Source organism: Phalaenopsis equestris, unplaced genomic scaffold, assembly GCF_001263595.1.
Source record: "Phalaenopsis equestris unplaced genomic scaffold, ASM126359v1 Scaffold000140, whole genome shotgun sequence".
Taxonomy (NCBI): Eukaryota; Viridiplantae; Streptophyta; class Magnoliopsida; order Asparagales; family Orchidaceae; genus Phalaenopsis; species Phalaenopsis equestris.
In genome coordinates, this window is record NW_018164582.1 from 883,813 (window position 1) to 904,010 (window position 20,198).

The window sequence follows — 20,198 nt, forward strand, 5'->3', positions numbered from 1 at the left end:
TATATAGACACACACACACACACACACGCATATATTTTAAAAATTTTCAGTAGATATGTTATAAATTATATAATAACATTCTAAAATATGATCTTTGCATAAAAAATTATTGTAATTAATAGGAGTAACATGCAAGAAATCTTGCTACAACTTAAGGGTGTCAAAAATCAACCCAACACGTCGACATGGCTGAAACTTAACTCAAAAAATCTGGGTTAGGGTTGACCCGAATATTTTCCGAGTCAGGTTCAGGTTAGAGCATTCAACCCGTTTATTATTCAAGTCGAGTTGAACTCGAAAACCCAAACATGACTTGAATAAGGTCAAAAGTTTTGGTTGGGCTCAAGTTAGCGGGTCGGGTTTCAAGTTCGGGTTTGGGTTCAGGTTTGGGTTCATGTCTCAGTTTCAACCTATTTATTATTTGGCTCAGCTCGATTACTTTTCGGGTCCGACCGAGATCCTGTCTGTTGACCTATTGACACACTTACTACATGTACGAAACTACATTTAATATTCAAGAATTCATACAACAATAAATCAACACAATTCTAATAATTCATTATGTCGCATCATTATAGCTAATAAAAGAATTCTATAATATGTATAAAACAATGTAAGAGAACACAAAGGCGGATCTGAGAAGCCTACAAAATAGCAATGAACCTAGTCCAAATGACAGAGAATGCTCCTAATGATGAATATTCTATTTGTCCTTTAAAAATTACAATTACTTATCGTGAGGCAATAAATGTGCAATTTTGGGCCTATACATAATAGGGATTGTTGAATAAATCAATAGAATTTAACGAAGTGCTACTTTATGTAAATAATTAATAGAATTATGCTATTTTATGTAACCCAACAAATTGACTAGCCAATATAGTGTATTAATCATCCCAGCAACCAATATTACAATAACCAATCAACTCACATCTCACAATAGCTCGTCCTAGTGACCCAATTATGGCAACAAGATAGTTTAATGGCTTAATCACATATCAACTCATAGACCCAATACTTATGAAGGATTGGACTTGAAATCGTCTGACAAAATTGTCAAACGAGATTAGATGACCAATAAACTCGTGGTCATGGTACTATAGAAAATGTGATACAATAGCTACATGATTAAGAAAATAAAATTCTCGGGTAAGCCTTGGCATCATCACTCTACCAATAAGGTCGTTTGATGGACCATAATGGGCTAAGCTTGGGTATACAACACCAAGAGTAGCTCTATAACTCTTGGCTCAGTGGAGCCAAAGGTTTAGGACTCGTTGTTGAGATCAACACTGTGAATCTTAGCCAAACATGCACTAGGTTTAATAGGTTTGAGGTGCTAAGAGCAATATTATGACCTTTATGAATAAAAGTAGGGCATGACATTGCGATGCTGATAAACAACATCATGAAATTGTGCTAGCCCAAGAGGATAGCATTACGATGTTTTGTAAAAATAATAAGGAGACGAAGAAATTCCCACAATAATAATCACACAAGAAAATTTACGTGGTTCAGCGTTGAGTTAATTCGCCTACGTCCATAGGGAGAGAGATTCGACTAGTACTGGATGTGGAGAAAGAAAATGCTAGGGTTACAATTTCTACACTTCTAACCATCACTTTCTCATAAACTCTAAGTCATTTTGTTAAGAAAGATTAGAGCATACAAGTAAATAAAATCAAAAGACTAAATTACCTCGAATTACAATAAAAAACATAAATACAATAATCTTCACCTCATCTCTTATATACAGATAAGTGAGAGATGACCAAATGAGCTCCAAACTCCAATTCAGCTGTGCCATTATCCAACTTCTTGTATGTACATAATTACCCTTGATGAGGACAAATGTGATAGGTAACACCTATTTCCAGAATCCAACACGAATTATCTGCAAACGAACTGTGAAAAACTATAGATAACAATACCTCTGAATTAGATTATTCACATCTTTCTACAATGAAAGTGTATTTCACCTCAAATGCCACTTCCATTCTATTTTTCTTCAGTTTCAAAAAATCTTTCTAGTATTGCTAGTCACTAAATAAAAAGACTTGCTTTGGTTTTAAAAAGTGTTGCATTGCCACATTTTTTTGTTGAATTCTTCCTCTTATTCTTCTCAGATCTGTAACGTTGGAGTGTAAGTGTCTTCGTTGACTCTATATTTGCTGACTTCTTATCCATTCATCAAAACCTGTGCTTCAACAGGTCTGTAGTCACTTCACCATAATTCAAAATTTCAATCCCATTAATGAGTATCACAACGAAGTTTTCATACTCACCTAGAAGTGAATTCAACAGAAGGAGTGTCTTGTCTTCATCTCCAACCTCCTCATCCAAATTTAACTGATTTGCTAACAGATTTGTAAAGTCATTCAAGTGCTCATCAATAATAATCCCTCATCTAAGCTGAAATATGTAGAGTCAGCGCTTCATATGAGGACAATTCTCTACGCTCTTCGTGAGATATTTATTCTCCAGCATACTTCACAATTTCCCTGCAAAAATCTTCATCAAAATCACATATTTGATCTCCTAGGTCAATCAATTTTTCATCAAGTCATAAGCAATCAAGTTCATATTTAACGAAGCTCTCTCTAACATCTCTTCAGGATATTCCTCATTATCTAGGATTTCTTCCGGATTCAAAGAAGACAATGCATCTGGCACCTCACATCGTCACATCTCAGTGCTCTCTTTACCTTCAAATTTCACCACATCGATTTTGAAAAGATGTGTAACTATCCGATGAATTAACTTTTTCATCTTCATAATAGACATTGAAAAACTTGACATTGTGTTATCATTATTTCCACCACTATTTAAATCTCTTTTCCAAAAATATTACTAAAATTAAATAAAATATTCCCTAAATTATTCCTTCCCTTTATTTATGGAAGTTTGAATGAAAGGAAAAAAAAGAAATAAGAAAAATCACCTGAAAAAAAACTTAAAAAATTTTTTTATAAAAAAATTTACTTTTTTTCTATTTTTTTCCTATTTCTAAAATTCCTTTTTTTTTTCTTTCTTGATTCCCCAAATTTCTTTTTTTTTAAAGAATTTCCTTTTTTCACCTTCATCCCAAAAATTTATTAATTGTCTTTCCCCTTAGAAAATAAAATATAATTTTTAAAACATTGTTTTCTTTCAAATAAACATTTCTCCTTTTAAAAGTAACTTTCCTATTCTAAAAAAGTTTCTCTTTTTTTTTCTTGTTTCAGCGAGGTTCCACACTGCTTCCCACCTTCCACACGAGCCCTGCTTCCATGTCGAACCTTTTCAAACCAGTTGAACCTTGCTAAAGATGTCTGTCTCCTGAACCGCTGCCATAACTCCTCCTTAAGCCGTGTCTTTGTCTGTTCGCCAAATTTTCCGCTGTCAACAACTTTGAATCCGCCGACAAAGCATGTCCGACATGCCACCTGCTATAAAAAATATCAGCAACACTTACCGGATTTGTATCGGGGTTGAATCATGCTCGGATCACGAACTCAAATATTTGATACTAATTGGCATGATAAAACAATGCATAAACGAAGAAATTCATTCAACAATAATTAAACACAAAAGATTTACGTGATTTGGCGTTAAGTTGATTCACTTATGCCCACGGGGAGAGAGATTCCACTAGCAGAGAATAGGGAGAAAAAATTGCTAGGGGTTATAACTTTTTCACTTATTATCATTATTCTCTCATGAATCCTAAGTCCCTTTTATAGAGAAGGATTGGTCATACAAGTAAATAAAGTCAAAAGACCAACTTACCCCTAATCACAGTAAAAGCCATAAATACAACATACAATATTGTGAAGATGATTATGTGAATCTATCATTAAAAAAAGGGTATGGATCCTAGGCATCAATAAGTGTTGCTCAAGCACCACCTTTATAGCATAGAGATGGCATCGCGATGCTAGATTGAAAACAATAAGATATTTTCACTTGATTTACTCAATAACACGAAGGGTAAAGAGAGAAAACCCAACATGTCTCTCAAACACAAAACATATCATAGTCTTCTATCAACAGTTTAAAGGCTCTAAAAGAAGGAAAACATGGAAGAGAAGCTAGGGAAATCTCACTTGTGCGACCTTCAAGAATGTCCTAAAGCTTTTCCTTGCTTCATTGCACCTCCAAGAGCCAGCAACACTCAAGGCCGTGCTTTTCCAAAGAAGGGAAAAAAGCTAAAGATTGGAGAGGATGTGGAGGAATGCGCTCTAAGTTTACCACACAACACAGAGTTGATGTCACTCTCTATTCTTTCATGCTCCCCTTTACTCGAAGATTAATGGATTTTTCTCAAAGCTCCTCACCAAAGTTCTTATTTAAACTTTCTAGGAGAATGGATAAAGGAGAAAGGAATCCCTTTACCATAGCCCTCATTCTCCCCAATTAAAAAGAAGGAAGCTAGAAGGAAGGAAATGGCAAGATGTCCCCCCCTGTAGGGAGACTCATCTCCTCATTTAAGAAGGAAGAAACTTTCACTCTTTTCTCTTCCCAAATAAATATTCTTTTTAGGCATTTTCCTTTTCAATAGAAAGCTATTCTTTTCAGGTCTTTTCCTTCCAAAAAAATCTCTTCTTCAGGCAACTCAAAATCAACACTCATAAAATTCCTCCAATTATCCTCTAAAAATCCACAATTAATATTTTAAATTCGCTTTGGATTAACCTTATTGGTTAACTTGGTGGTGAGGGTCATATTTTACTTGTATCTGATCATTTTTTGGTTGCTCGTGCAAAAATGTTGGCTACAAGTGAATTGGAATGCCTAAAATAAAAATAAAATTACCCAAGCTTGAAAATGAACCAAGCGATTGTGTGTGTCGGCACACATAGTCCTGTGAATTGGCAATCAAGGAGGATAGAAATTAGACAGCTAAATTAGGAATTTTCTATAATTAGCAGCTTCCTTAATTATATTATTTCTAATATCATTACTATGATTTACTTTCTCTTTAGTTGAATATTTAGATTATGAATATGTATTATTAAGTTATCTAAAATATATTATACAGAATATTTTGTACCTAAAATAGATTACCTAAAATAGAACCTAAAATAGATTGTAAGAGTATTATTTAATGGAATGAAAGCAAAGGGAAAAGTCATTGAGCCTATTTTTCTCAAAACTTTGACATGGTATCAGAGCCAAAATTTTGCCCTAACCACCGGTAGTTATTGGAGGACCGTTAAGATTCCCTTCTCGCCGGCCTTCTTGCGGGAAGGAAGGAACTATTTCTTTGCCTTTATTCGCCCATCTAAGGGTTTTCGTCCGCTGCGACTGTTTCATCTTCCTTCGATTTGACTTCTTCCATCTCCCGCGTCTGGTTCCGTCTTCTGCATTTGATTTCAGCTGCGAATTACGATCCTGTTCATTTGTTATCTCGTCTGCAATTCAAGTCTCATCCACAATTTGCGATCTTGTTCACTTCATTCGCTTTGTCCGCCTCAGATGTCTTTTGCTAGCCATCGCTGCTTCTGCAGCATCTTCGACTGCTTCTTCCATTTTGGCTTCGTTCGCTTCGACTTTGCTTTCTTTGTTGCACCCAAGGATTGAAGACTTCGACACTCCTTTCTAGACCTACGACTTTGACATCTCAGCTTCAAAACTTTTGGCCTGAAGATCAGGGAATAAAATCGTCCTCATTGTTGCAGGAAGAATCAATATCATTTGGATCGTATAACTGGACGTGAATCCTACTTGTGGGCTATGATCAGTAGCATTTGGATCATGACGCGGATCCTACCGATAAGCACATGGATCCTAGTTGTAGGCTATGATCGATAACATCTGGATTGTGTAACTGGATCTTATTTGTGGGCTATGATTGGTAGCATTTGGATAAGCACATGGATCCTAGTTGTAGGCTATGATCGATAACATCTGGATCATGTAACTGGATCCTATTTGTGGGCTATGATCGGTAGCATTTAGATCATGACACGGATCCTACTTATATGTTACGATCGATAGCATCTGGATCGTGTAAGCATCTGGATCGTGTAACTGATGTAACTGAATCCTATTTGTGGGATATGATCGGTAGCATTTGGATCGTGTAATTGGAAGCGGTTCCTTCTTGTGACTGATTTGAATTTTTGGATGACAAAGATAAAGGATTTCTTGTTTTTTTTTTGCTCAAATCATGTTATGGTTTAGGATTTATCTCTTAGGCTTCGACATTCTCGGCTTCGACAGCTTCGGCTCCGACACTCACGGCTTGAGGATTTTTTGGTCCCGACTATATTATCAGTTTCTTGTTGGTAAGTTGATGCTTCCTGATCAGTTAACATCAATTTGAGGGGGGATGTCAATCAGAAAGGACAGAAATTAGACAGCTAAATTAGCTAAATTAGGAGAATTAAGAGCTTCCTTATTTAAATTATTTCCAATATGTTTATTATGATTTATTTCTCTTTTAATTGAATATTTCCAAACGACCCGAAAATGACCAAGCCTTAGGCTAGCTCTTGCATTCGCCCCCCAATTTGGGTTAAATTTCGAACCCGTTTAATATTCAGGTCAACCAATATTGAATCGGGTCAATTTTTTGTTAGGCGCGAACCTGACCCACGAACCTTAACACCCCAAATATTGATAGAATCTCACACCCACATTCATTTATAATATATATTCTTTCTCAGCTGAGCACTCGATTAAGTTCGTGCATGCTTACAATTAGCATTGCTTAGTCCAACAATTATAGTGATGCCGCATGGCCAATATATCACTTGATTTTTCAATGACCATCACATGAATGGATCACATTCTCTGTTGCCATCAAAATAAATCATATATGACCTACAAATCACATTACAACTCAACATTATCTTAAATCAGCACTCCAACTATATATACCCTTCCTTATTGGAAGGCGAACTCTTTTGAGTTTTATTAGCCTGTTGAAAATGAATACTCATAGCTTTAGAGGTAGAGAGCTACAAATGCTAATTATTCTTTCTTTTTATTGTCACTTGTAGATTCTTTGCCTCTTCCCATAGTGGACTTCTGCCAATAATTCAAATCAATTTAATCTATTGTCATATTACCCAATTCTATTGTCTTGTATGAGTATTTTAACCTTCTTACATGTTAGACTTGAACCTTCATATGAGAATAAAGCAACTAGGCTGCTCGCTAACATTTTGCATCTAGTGGTCCGTTTGCGGTTGCGGTACGACACTACATTGCAATTTGGTTGTTTGGGTAAACTGGGGTTTGACAACATTTTAAAAAAGCTGCTACTGAATTCAATATTTTCTTGTCGGTCTTGCCTAGGTACCATGACAGATTTCTAGTTGCTGTTTGAATTTTTTTTTTAAAATGTAATAATCACTACAATATAATTTTTTGAACACTTGATTGTTTTTAGTATCTTCATGGTTGTTTTTTAATAAACCGCAGCTGCCCCAAAAGACTTTAAAAGTACCATGAGGAACCCTTGCCCAACATCAACCATTATTTCTAAAAAAATCATATTTTGAAGCTTTGCAATGCGACATACATATAATTACATTTTTATTTTCATCATCCAATGGTAACAAACAAATATTAACTAATTTCTTACATGAATAACAATATTCATACTTTTAAAAATTAATATATTACATATTTTACGACCACAATCACTTGATGCATGGTATAAGTATGATTTAGAAGAACACATCACATTTTTTTTAATTAAAAAAAAGAAGATTTACAAACATACCCCTAAATTTTTATGTATTTAATTTTTATATACATGCCATTATGAAAAATGTATTTTAAAAATTAAAATAATAATATTTTTGATGGCACTGAATTTAGGAATTTAACTAATAATAAATAAAATAAACACTTTCGGGTTTTGACTCCGCTGCAGAATACCCCTCTTCCCTTCGATGCCCTAGCGAAAGAAGGTCCCCCGGCTTCCGATTTCGAACGCGGCACGAGCCACGCCGAGTTCGTCGACTCCTTCCCTCGTCGGAGCCGTCGCGCCGCTGATTTATGCGTTAAATTCTGTTCGGTGAGTTATATGTTTCTCTTTTCCTTTTATTTCGATTGGTAGCCTTTGGCTTGCACCTTAGTGTTGCGATTGATCGATGTTTCTGTTACCTGGTATTTCTCATTGTTACTTCCTTAGTTTACTTTCATTCTCCCATCCGGTATGTTTTTGGTATATTCTATTGTTCTTTGATCCTGTAATGCGGTGTTTTCTTAAAGCAATTTGATAATTGAGGCATGATATGTTTTCTGATTGTCTATTGATTTGCTATTTAGATGGATGGATGTATTCGTTGTAAACTTTGATTTGGGAGTTTAGGCCGGGTTGCTTATGTAAATGGGCTGCATTCCATCGAAGAAAGTCAGAGAGCAGTTTGCTAGGTACGAGGACCCCTTGCTTTTGGCCTCTCAGACTGCATGTAAGTTTCACCTATGGCGGTTTTTCCAGAATGATTTATCGACTTCCTTAACCTTTTTAATAACTTCATACTCAGCTTTGTTTGAAAATTTGTTGAGCAGTAGATTTTCTTCATTGTGGATGGATTCATCTTTTGCCTTGCCTTCTTTCGTTTTTGAAGAAATGTATGATTAACAACCGTATAGTGAGGAAAGTTCTTTTCTCTGAATGCTCACGTATATGCAATGTTTTATATGATAATGCTCATTCTCAAGTTGGAGCAAATGCACCATGAGCATTAACTAATTACAAAATTTTTAAAATTGAAGAAAACTTAAACCCTTAGGATCTGTTTGACATCACTTATTATTTTTAAAAACTTGGATAAGTCATGCTTAATGATTGTTTTATACGTGTTTCTATTTTTAAGAAATGATTAAGATGTTTTAAAAATACTCAAAACAACTTTTTTTGTTGTTTTTTATGTCTCAAAAAGAAAATTTTTCCCAAATTCTACTCTTGACACAACTTCTACCAGCCAAACCAGTTGCTTAGAAACGAGTTGCCCCTTACACTGCTTTGGAATGTTGTTGACTATCTGCAATTAATAATGGCTAGGATGGAGTTATCTTGCCCTCCTTATTTCCACTTCCTGTTTGTTAGATCATTCGACTTTTATTCCTTCTTGGTTATGAATGATGTTAGGTTGATGGCCACCAACTCCTTAAACCTCATAGATGACATCATCATTGATGTTGGAAGCTTTGCCAGTTCGGTACCTTGCTTGTGTGCACTTGGTGGTGTGATCAGTCACGCCCTTTGACTGTCGTTACTATCCTCAATAATGTTAGGCTTCATTTAGACACAGTCCGTGACATTCTAGAAAGAATCAAACCATACAAGTTTGTGGGAGAGTTATGCTTTCTTGAGAAAGCACTTTGTTACTTTCTGTTCGACGACATCTATGGGGATGTGATGATGATATGAGAAAGAATGAAGGCAAAGAATTCCATTAATGAATACATGGTTGCACAATCGAGTTTAAAAGAGAAACAACTTCAAAATTTCATTCCCAACTCTCAATCTTTTGTGTAGGGAGATAGGTAGATGGTTAACTGTAGGCGTTGAGCAAAGAATGCTTCAAAATAATTGTAGGGAAATTTTCATTGCATTTGTTTTTCTTTTGACAAAATGCTTGAATTTTTAGAACTCTTGCAAATGGAATGTGTTAGACTTACGCTTACGCCACCTTCCGCCTCGTGCTCCACTAAGTCGACCCTGAGCCAACTAAAATAGTTTGAAGACTTATGTTAGCAGTAAGACTAAAAGAGTGATTTAGTCGTTTGTTATTTGTTATTGTGACATATAAATATAGCTTAATATGTTTAGGGTTAGATGATGTATGATTGTTGTCTTGAATATTAGTGTTAGGTTTTGGGAGAGATTGCCTACCTATTTATTTATTCACCTTTGATCTTATCGACACCCTGCTGTTTGCTCTTGGAGGTTTCTGACTTGCTGTTCATATTTTCTACATTCTCCATGAAATTTTATATTCACCGGCGTGTTATTTTCAAAGCTTATGAAAGTAGTAGCGATTCATTTAGATGAAGAGCCACATTGTTATTTGTTTTAGCGTGGGCAAAGATTTATTGCCTTTGTTTTGCACATTGGACGTTGATAATACTGATTTCTCCCTATCCTTTGTCTTTCTCTACACATACACAGTATAAGTATGCAACTATCAATTTTTATTTTTAACATATGCTCATTTTTTTTCTCAATAATTTTGTCATGTAGGCACCTCTATTATTCAGCGTGCTTCTGCTGCTTGAGTTTGCCTAATTGGAAGTGCTTTTGTGAAAGGCAGAAACTATTATTTGTCAAAAGTGCAAACCGTGAATTGCGTAGTGGTGTGAATATGGGTTAAGTTGAGGTTGTTTGTCAAGACGCACATAGTTTTTGGATGAGAAGAACTGTTCGTTGCAGGCTTTATGGCTCAGCATTCATCTCTCCTTCACCGTCTACTGACTCTATTGGACAGTATCCTTTAATATTCTCGGAAGATTGTTTTTTCCTCGATCATATTGCAGTATTCAAATTTATCAAGATTTTTGGAATAATCTCTGGCATGCATTATCAAGATTTGGAATAATCTCTGGCATGCATTTTTTTTTTTTTCAGGTGGCTACCACTTTAATTTGTGTAGTTTCATGTTAGTTCTGAAAATTTCTTAACTGACTTTAGCCGGATCAACTCAAATAACTAGATTCACAGCTGCACGACAGATTGGAGAAATTGCAAAATCACATCCTCAGGACTTGGTCTCCCTTTTGAAAAAGGTAATTTGTTGACAGCTATGGAGTGTTTTTCACTTCTTTTCGTCTCGGTGCAGATTTTGTTCTGAATTTTATGCGTTATAATTCTACTTGTGAATCTTAAGCCGCTGCGTGTGAGATTGTATGTTTATCTACTTCCAATATGTCTCACTTTAGCACTTATCATCTCCTGTTAGCTTGAGAATATTTCTATTGATGTTGAAGTATGTTCATAGCGCTCTAACAGATAATCAGATGGATACTACGATGCTTTTATTACTAGAATTATGATACATAAAATAGGCAGCATGTTATCAGAATTTTCTCTCCGGTTTACTTTCGTTGGTTATTTAAATCAATATTTCTCTTTTTTATTGTAGATATTACAGTACCTTCGAAGCAGGAACTGGGATACAAGAGTTGCTGCTGCCCATGCTGTAGGCGCAATAGCAGAAAATGTCAAACACACATCGATGAAGGAACTATTGGCATCTATTGAATCAGAGATGTTTGAAGCTGGGCTTCGCGATGCTTCTAAAGATATAGGGTTGCTTTTGTCAAATTTTCATCCCAAGAATCTATCAGGCCTCTCTTTCGTTAGGTCTAAAGTTTTTTTACTTGTGATTTCATTGTCAAAATGTATACCACTTGAATAAGCTGGTTCAGTTAGATATTTTGTTTGAGGTTCTTTTTTGTGTTTTAGCATTATGAAGTCATAATTTGTAGGATGGTTTGAATACTCGGCTTGTTTTGGATTCTTGCAGCTTTGACATCAACAAAGTACTGGAGTTTGGCTCGCTGTTGTTGGCATCGGCGGGACAGGTGATGCTTCCACTTCTTCCAAGGTTAAAATATTTCCTTGCTTATCTTTTGGATGAGGGAAATGCTATATCCAGTTTATGTTTAATTTTGAGTTTACTTTTGTTCTCCGTAGCTTTTTTGGGTGCCTCTTCAAATTCTGGTTTGAGTAGGACATTTTGTTTGGTCTTCTGTTAAATACCATAAAGATAAATGATACGAATCATGAAATTTTAGAATAAAAAGAAAAAACAAATAAGGATACTTTACAGTTCATTTTTTTCATTATCATACATGAATTAGTAAATCTGATGATGTGTCTACGTTTGTGATTTCTTATCTTTTTGTAACCACTGATGATTAGCTTCAATTTGCAACTTAATGTCTAAGTTACACAAGTCTTGGGGGTTTCTTAAGTTCTTAGTTTTCATGCTAGATTGTAATTTTTTGCTTAATTTGTTGAACGATGCTGTTTTCTTGTGTCTAGGCTTGCAGATATGTTGGATTTGGCCAAAAAATCATTCCGCTCAATTAGGAATTAATGAAACAAAACTCCAATTATCAACCTCTATTGGTTTAAGATTACCAGTTCAGATTGCAGGTTGACCTACAATTGATCAATTTTGTAACCCAGTCTGAGTAATCTGTTCATTCTCATATATTTGTATGTAACTTGATGCATTGATACTTATGTACATATGCTTAGCCTGAAATTTTTATTTATACGTACATATGTTCATCTCTCATTTCTTGTGTTGTCTGTCTCTCTATTTGTCGATATTGCTGCCTTTCTACCTCACCATGTCTGCTTTAGTGTCGTGTCTGTCTCACTCATCAGCTGTCGCGTCCGTCTTCCTGTTGCCTTGTTTGCTGCATCAGTCTTCCTTGCCATTGCTTCGATCATCTCATCAACACTGACTTATCTATCCCCTTGTTTCTCTTAGTTGCATTAGTTTTTTTCACCAAGTTAAATATTATTTAAGGAAGGCATATTTTTGCCTTGTGACTTGTTGACTTTATAGTTGTTTTCAGCTTCAACCAAATCGTGTTTTGCTGGCTTTTGCTTTGAATTTTTTTGTGCTGCAGCACAACTGATTTGGAGGGTTCTGGATTCGGCTCACTCTAATGTCATCATTAATCTACTCTAACTTGTCAGGCCTTTAACTTAAAACTTAAGCCAATGGTTGTCACATATCTGAAAGGGGCCAGTGAAATTGTAGACCTCATCTCATTTCAGGCCTGCTCGCACATGTTCAAGGCTTGAATTAGGATTTTATTAATTTCAGGATCACTATATATCCCTTGGTTGATAATCCCTCTATTTTTCATCTTCTTTTAGCACTTCTGAGTTCATTGAAATGCAAGCTTTAATAAGAAACTTCATGCTTCTTGCTGTGATATATAGGACTGATCTGTCTTTTGTGTTAAGAGGCAGTGCGATATTTCTGTTCACAATTTTGTGACTTTATTAGCCAATTTATGAAGGTTTTTTCATGTTATCAGGTAGTTCCCACCTTCCTCTCTCAAACCTAAAAATCTGCTGCCTCGTGGTTTCTGTACACCCATTCTACTGGGCTTTAGATGTGACGTTGTCAGTCTCAGCCCTTTAATGTCGTTGCACCTAGAAAATTTCATCCTTCTTATATGAAAACATATGTAGATATTTGCTGCATTATTATTTTTTCTGGATCAACTGTGTACTTCACCACGAGGTTGCATTTATTCTAGAGCTTGTATTTGTACTCATCTTGATTTTATAACTGAGCAATTTGTATAACTTTTCCTTCATTTCATTTCATGATATTCAATGTTTAAATTTAGGTTTTTTTGTGTTTTTGAAAATTGTCGTAGGAATATGATGTCACAAATGATAGCAGCAAGACTCCGGCAGAGAGGTTGGCTCGTCAAAAACAAAGTCTTCGCCGTCGTCTTGGTTAGCCTATATGATTCCTTCACATGTTTTGTATGACGAGAGTACCATCTTCTTTTGTTTAACATTATTTCTGTGATAGTTTTCTATAATTCAACATTTGACGATGTTTTTGTTTGTCAGTTGCGTTATGAAATCCGTTTAAGGAAGTGTTTATATTGCATACTATGAATGATAAAATTTTATGCTATGTTTATTTCTTAAGCAGCAATTTATTCTTATGATTTAATGATATAAAACATTCTTTTTTAAGTTTTCTATGTTAAAGGCCTTAACATTTATGTCGAGGGTTCAAATATTTGACTTTCTAGTGTTATTATATTTTTTGGTGGCAGCCTGTGAACTACATTGCGTGAGATGTGTATATATAATCCGGAAGTGAGATGCGATATATTTTCTTTGAATTGTTCTATGATTTGGTGTAATAAAATGTAAGATGCCTACATCTCTCTGTGTATATATATATATATATATATATATATATGAACACACTCACACACACTCACACACACACACACTCACACACACACACACACACACACACACGGAAGTAGCGTGCTTAGCACTTCATATGGGTGCCACATGGTATACTTTTGAATTTGAATATGTATATGATGTTCGATATTTAAGCAATGCAGTGCGTATTACCTAGTTAATCTAGTAAATTTCAAGCTTTCATCACTTCATATGGGTGCCACATGGTATACTTTTGAATTTGAATGTATATATGATGTTCGATATTAAAGCAATGCAGTGGGTATTACCTATTTGATCTAGTAAATTTAAAGCTTTCATGCTTGAATATAGGCCTTCACCGCAACAATATTGTGTTGGTCCTATAAGAAGTGAGAATTTAGGCAAGTTTTTCTGACTTAGATGCTCATCTTAATTACATTATGTAGAGTAGTTGCTATTATAAATAGTAAGAATGTTACAAATGAGATGAGTGCCATAAATTGGTGGATCATAAATGCAAACTGTCTGATTATTAAAGAATGCTTTTTAAACGTACCAAATGAGAACTTATTTGGTTGAAATAATTATTATTTGGGGCATCATGATTGACCAAATTTATTGAGACATTATGGCAGCTAAAGGAATTCAAAGTTATTTTAGAAAAGTGATGCCAAGAACCAAAGTTTATCGAGGCGTATGATAATTATAAAAAAATTAAGGGAATTGCAACAGGGCAGTATGTGAAACCAACGCTGCAACATTTGATGATTAGTATATGCTGGGTTTCAAGGGAGAAAACTAGATTTGTAAAATAGCTATGGGAAGATGAAGGATCAATAGTGGATTAAGTTATAACTAAAAAAAGATGATAGGTTTTCCTTAAAGGTGACATTTTTAATATAAATAAGAACATTGTTTATATGAATTTGAAGTGTGAGTTTTAGAAGAAAGGGCTAAATGGAAGTAATGTATTATGGATTAGATTATTTAATAACATGAAAAAAAGGCTAACGTTGAGGTGGATGCATGCTTGCTATTTTGGCCTAGATGGGATACTAGCTGAGATCTTGAAGTGTTATTAAAAGTAGTGAATTTGGTAATGATTTTTTTATAAAATCATTTTTAAACAAATGATGCCAATGATAGGAAGAGAAGCATTTCTTTGCCAATTATAACTATAAAGTGGGTATGTAAGTTCTTAATTATTTGAAGAAATTAGGCAAATGAGTCATACATTGAGAGAATATAGAATAAGGATTGAAAAAGTCACTTTTCTAGTCATAGAATGATATAATCAAATTGGTTTAGTGTAAAAGTGTTTTGAAGGTGATTTATATTAAGGCATTTTCATGATCATCATTAGCAATGTCGTAGCTATTAGGTGCTGGTTATGTGAATCCTCACTTCATTGTTCATTTTTGTTGAGTGCTAATTATGAGAAATTTAATCAGTGCAAAGTTTTTCTCCCAACTTCTGATCATACTACCTTAAACTACCCCTTTATCCTTCCAAATCAACACATCTTATCATCTCACCTTTTCACTTTATATGCATAAATTATATGTTTGTTTCATATTATTTTATTTTTAATAGGTGCCATTCTTTCAAGCACTTTGATTTTATTGTCACTTACTCTATTTTTTTTAATTCTAACACACATCCATAATATTCTTCTTTATATGACGATAAATTTGTTTATTAATGGCTTCTATATTAGCCAATACTTGTATCCATGTGGAAAAATTGATCTAATTGCAAATTTGTATGTTTAATTTCTTTGATATTCTCACACATTGCACTCTTGATACACTTTCTTATTTTAATCTGTTAATTTTAACTCTAGAAGTAATTTTTTGGTCATGGCATAATCAAATGTGTAGCATACAATAGTAAGATATTCTTTTTGATTTGTCAAATATAAAATGATAAAACTTTGAGTGTCACTGCATATAATCTGTGGGATTGAGTAAAAATGCTATTTCTAAAGTATATATTGAAATTATGAAATATATGCAATTGGTTTAACAACAAATATTGATTTTTTTTGGTTTGACAAAAGAGCTTGTAAGAAAGAAGGGTTACATTAAGAATCAATTTTACTTTCATAATTTATGAAGGATTTTAGTATAATTGTTAAAAGTGATATTGATTGATATACACTTTTAGTAAGTGATACGATTTTGGTATATATTAAAAATTAAAAGCATTGAGGAAGGTTTAAAAAGGTGAAATTGGGAATTTAGGCGTTTTGCCTTAGTGATGAGAGGCATAAGCCTCAAAGCGGATTGAGACACACACCTCCGTTTGGCCAACTACAACTGTCATCAAACCACCGCAGTGCCTTAGCTAGTTTATTAAGCTTATTTGAAGTGAGTGAAATGCATTATAGCCAAACCATGCATTTTGGACTGAATCCCAATGGCTTCAGAGCTTTCCCAGTATCCCCTCCCTTCTTGCCACCCACAACCACTAGCATTCGTTAAAGGCACATTGGAGCTTGGTATTCACATTGATCTAATCCACACTAGCTCACTCCAAAGCTTATTGCAACTTCTCAAAGTTCTAGCAATGGTTTATGATCAATATTAATTCCTTAATACTACTGGATTAGAAATGCCATTCAACCCTTAGATTTTCTCTATTGTGGTACAACCATGCACATTCTTTCTATCCCTAGATATGTTTTGATATTTTGAGCAAATTATTTTGAAAACGAGCAATTTCATCTACTAGAGAGAGATGCATAGCTATTGTATCCTGACTTAATTTCACGACGGGCAATGGGAAAGATGGCTTGGGGTCTCTTGATCTATGATCAACTGTATTGGAACAATTGTTTGCTTATTTTATATTTATAACCTACCTTAATTTCACTAATCTCTTTAGATTCTAAGAATGTGTAAATGCTTCTATGGATAAAAAATATGCTAGAAGATATGACAATTGAACGGAAGGAAACATAAGAGTGGACAATCATTTTTTTTAATAATTAATCTTCAAATCTTTTAGTAAAATTTTTAACCCTAAAAGTTGAGAAAATCTTTGAGCAACCGCTCTAAGCTCTAATATGCACTTGAAGTTGAGACTTTTAGTTATTGTTTATTTCTCCATGGTTCAAAAGTTTGTCCTACTAATGTTCAATAGTTTATAGTTGATCTTTTATCTACCGATGATCACATATAGTCAACATCTTTGCTTAAAAAGGCATTCAAGGCACATGCCTAGAGGTGCATCTCAAACCGAGGCACACAAAGATGCCTAGAGGTTTAATCTTCATTATCATTAGTGAGGCTTTTGTTTGTTTAATTTGAGGTGTCTTGAATGCTTGGAGATGTTTGAGATGGCGCCTCAATGAAGTTATGTAAAAAAATATTAGTTTATATTTGAAAAAGTCAAAATGTAATTTAAGTATGATTGTTTGATTATATTTTTAATTTGTTATTTTGTTTTAAATTATATTTGATCTAATGTTAATTAATGTAGATCTTAATATATGTAGTATATTTAAAATTTAAGTAAATGCCTACCCTGAATAACATTTCAAACTTTTATTTTATGTCAACCTTTAAAATTGAGATTTACGGTTCATGTTTTTATGATAATAATTTAAATCTTATTTGTGAATTAACTTTAATTTTATAATTTTTTTTTCTATTGTGAGGCTTATGCTTTGATTTGCCTCATGACTTGTTCCTTACTTTATAGAGGCAAAACAAATTAATTCCTGTTTTTTTTTTTTAAATTTTGTAAAACATCATTATCCTTGTTTAAAAAAATGTTCAGGAGAACATCTCGAGGCACTTCTCTAATAGGCACTCAAAAATTATCTTGAGTTTTAAGTTTCATTGTCGCTATTGAGATTCACTCTTTTTTGATATGAGGCGCATGCCTCGACTCTTGAGGTGCTTGAGGTGACGTCTTAATTAGGTTAAGTAGAAATTATATATTATATTATAGGGGCATTTACATACATAGCACACAATTTTTATGTATTTACTTATCTCACACTTAAACTTTCTCATTTACACACAACACTAGCTTTTTAATATAACATCAAAAATAGCATTCTCACTTTTTAAAATTGAGTTACTTATTTTTGTGTATAGTTTAAAATACCAAAGTGTTATGTATGTAAATATGAAAATTTAGCTGTGAGATATATAAATACATAAGAATTCTATGCTATGTTTGTAAATTTTCCTATTTATATTAGAGGGATTTAATTACATAGCACATAGTTCTTTTGTTTATATATATATATATATATATTGTATAAGTATATATCAAAATTTAGGTGTTTGATATATAAATACCGAGGACTTGTATGTTATGTATGTAATTCTTGATTATGTGATTAATATATTTTATTTTATTTTATTTTATTATTATTTCTAATATATCCGATGCATTACCCAAAATGGTAGTGTATGTAGGATTTTTTGATTGTGTAATTAATTTGTCATTTTATTTTATATTATATTTGATCTAATGTTAATTAATATAAGGTGTAAGAATAAATATATAGTGATTAAAGAAGGATGTTTTAGGAGCCAATTTGGGCAAAGACGGATGCATTATTATGTGATTATGTTCTTGAGTGTTTAAGTATTTTATTCGGCCAATAAAGGGCAAATTGGATAGTAGAACACTTAAGTATGTTTTTGATCCTCCTAGAACACTTAAGGATATATAAACATACTTAACATTGTTATACTATATAATGCACAGTAGTTATTAAGAAAACATACTTAAGTGTTCTACTATCCAATTTGCCCTTTATTGGTTGTAAATGTGTACATGGGAAATCAAATGTTTTAGGAGGATTTTTTGTGAAGAAATTCCTCTTATAGAAGGATTTAGTGAGATAGGTTAAAGGGCTTTTGAAATTAATTACCCTAAAAAAATATTCTACTAATCAAATATACCAAGGTTAGGCTAACTTTTTACTTATGCTTCATCTTCCATTAATGCATAGATATCACTCTGCATGTCTTGAATTAGGTTTTACAGTAAATATGGATTGTGTTTTGGACGATTTACTGCTGGTGGTTCCTTACCATCTTAACACAATTATATTGAAGCAATGGGGTTAAAGTTTCTAATGTATTCTAGCAAGAGCCAATTGAAATGGATTCTTTTTAAATGTGAAGAAGCTTGTATTATTACATTTTGAATATGCTGCTCAGTACATTTTATGTTTGATGTATCCTTTTCTATCTTTTGGATATATATTTCATTTTTTGAAGCTTAAATAGGCCAAAAGCTTTATTATATTCATTGAATAATTTTTTATTTAGCGAACTACCTGGTGTTTCTTATGCTGTTGGCTGATTCTTGTTTGCTTAATCAAATAAGGTTAGTTGGCATTTATCAAATCATTCATCACATTCATCAAATCGTTTATCCACCTTAGCTTAAAAATAAGATTCTTCTTTCTGCCATTGGCTAGCTACTGTTGCTATTGCAAGTGCAACCTTTTCAACTGCTGATGTTGGATACAACCACCACACACAACCTATCTACTACTAGTCACTTTAGCTGTTCTCATCAGTCACCATTGCACCCTTGTTACTCTTGAACTACCTGCTCATTTTGGGGTTAAGATATTATAAAAACAATGTGATAAATACATGAATCCTTTTTCTCCATTGCGTCCTATTTAGTGTCATATTTTCATTTAGTTCTAGTAAATTAAGATCATTTTTAATACAATAAGCCCAAGTCTTCCTAGGTCTATCTTTGCCTTTCTTAACACAAGTCAAATTTAAAACACCTACTCTCCTAATCAGATCATCTAATGGTCGACGTTTAATATGCCCAAACCATCTAAGACGACTTTCTCTAATTTTGTCTGTCACAGGAGCTACACCAACCCTATCACGAATATATTCATTCCGCATTTTGTCTCTAAGTGTAAAGCCACTCATCCACCTAATCATTCTCATCTCGGCAACACTTAACTTATTATTATGCTTCTCTTTTAAAGACCAACATTCAGTGCCATAGAGCATTGCAGGTCTCACCACCGTCTTATAAAATTTTCCTTTCAGTCTTAGTGGTACTTTTCTATCACACAAAAGACCCGAAGCATTCCTCCACTTCAACCAACCAACTTGAATTCTACTATTAACATCCCCATCTATATCACCATCGCTTTGGACAACGGACCCAAGATATCTAAATCGTTCACACCTTTTAATAATTTGATCACCCAAAGTCACACTTCTGTCACTAGAGCTATTACTACTAAAATTACATTCCATGTATTCAGTTTTAGTTCTACTTAAATGAAGGCCTTTAGACTCCAATG

General features: G+C 33.8%; 1 protein-coding gene across 1 annotated transcript in view; it reads left to right on the forward strand.

Moving 5' to 3' along the window:
• Positions 1 to 7,862: 7,862 nt before the first annotated feature.
• LOC110021688 (TATA-binding protein-associated factor BTAF1) overlaps positions 7,863 to 20,198 on the forward strand; it is a 78,798-nt gene continuing 66,462 nt past the window's right edge. The window contains 7 exon segments of the mRNA XM_020720280.1: positions 7,863 to 8,011; positions 8,266 to 8,408; positions 10,187 to 10,429; positions 10,634 to 10,728; positions 11,085 to 11,305; positions 11,469 to 11,526; positions 13,354 to 13,435. Of these exon segments, the coding sequence (XP_020575939.1) occupies positions 10,381 to 10,429; positions 10,634 to 10,728; positions 11,085 to 11,305; positions 11,469 to 11,526; positions 13,354 to 13,435 (505 nt within the window). The 5' untranslated portion in view covers positions 7,863 to 8,011; positions 8,266 to 8,408; positions 10,187 to 10,380.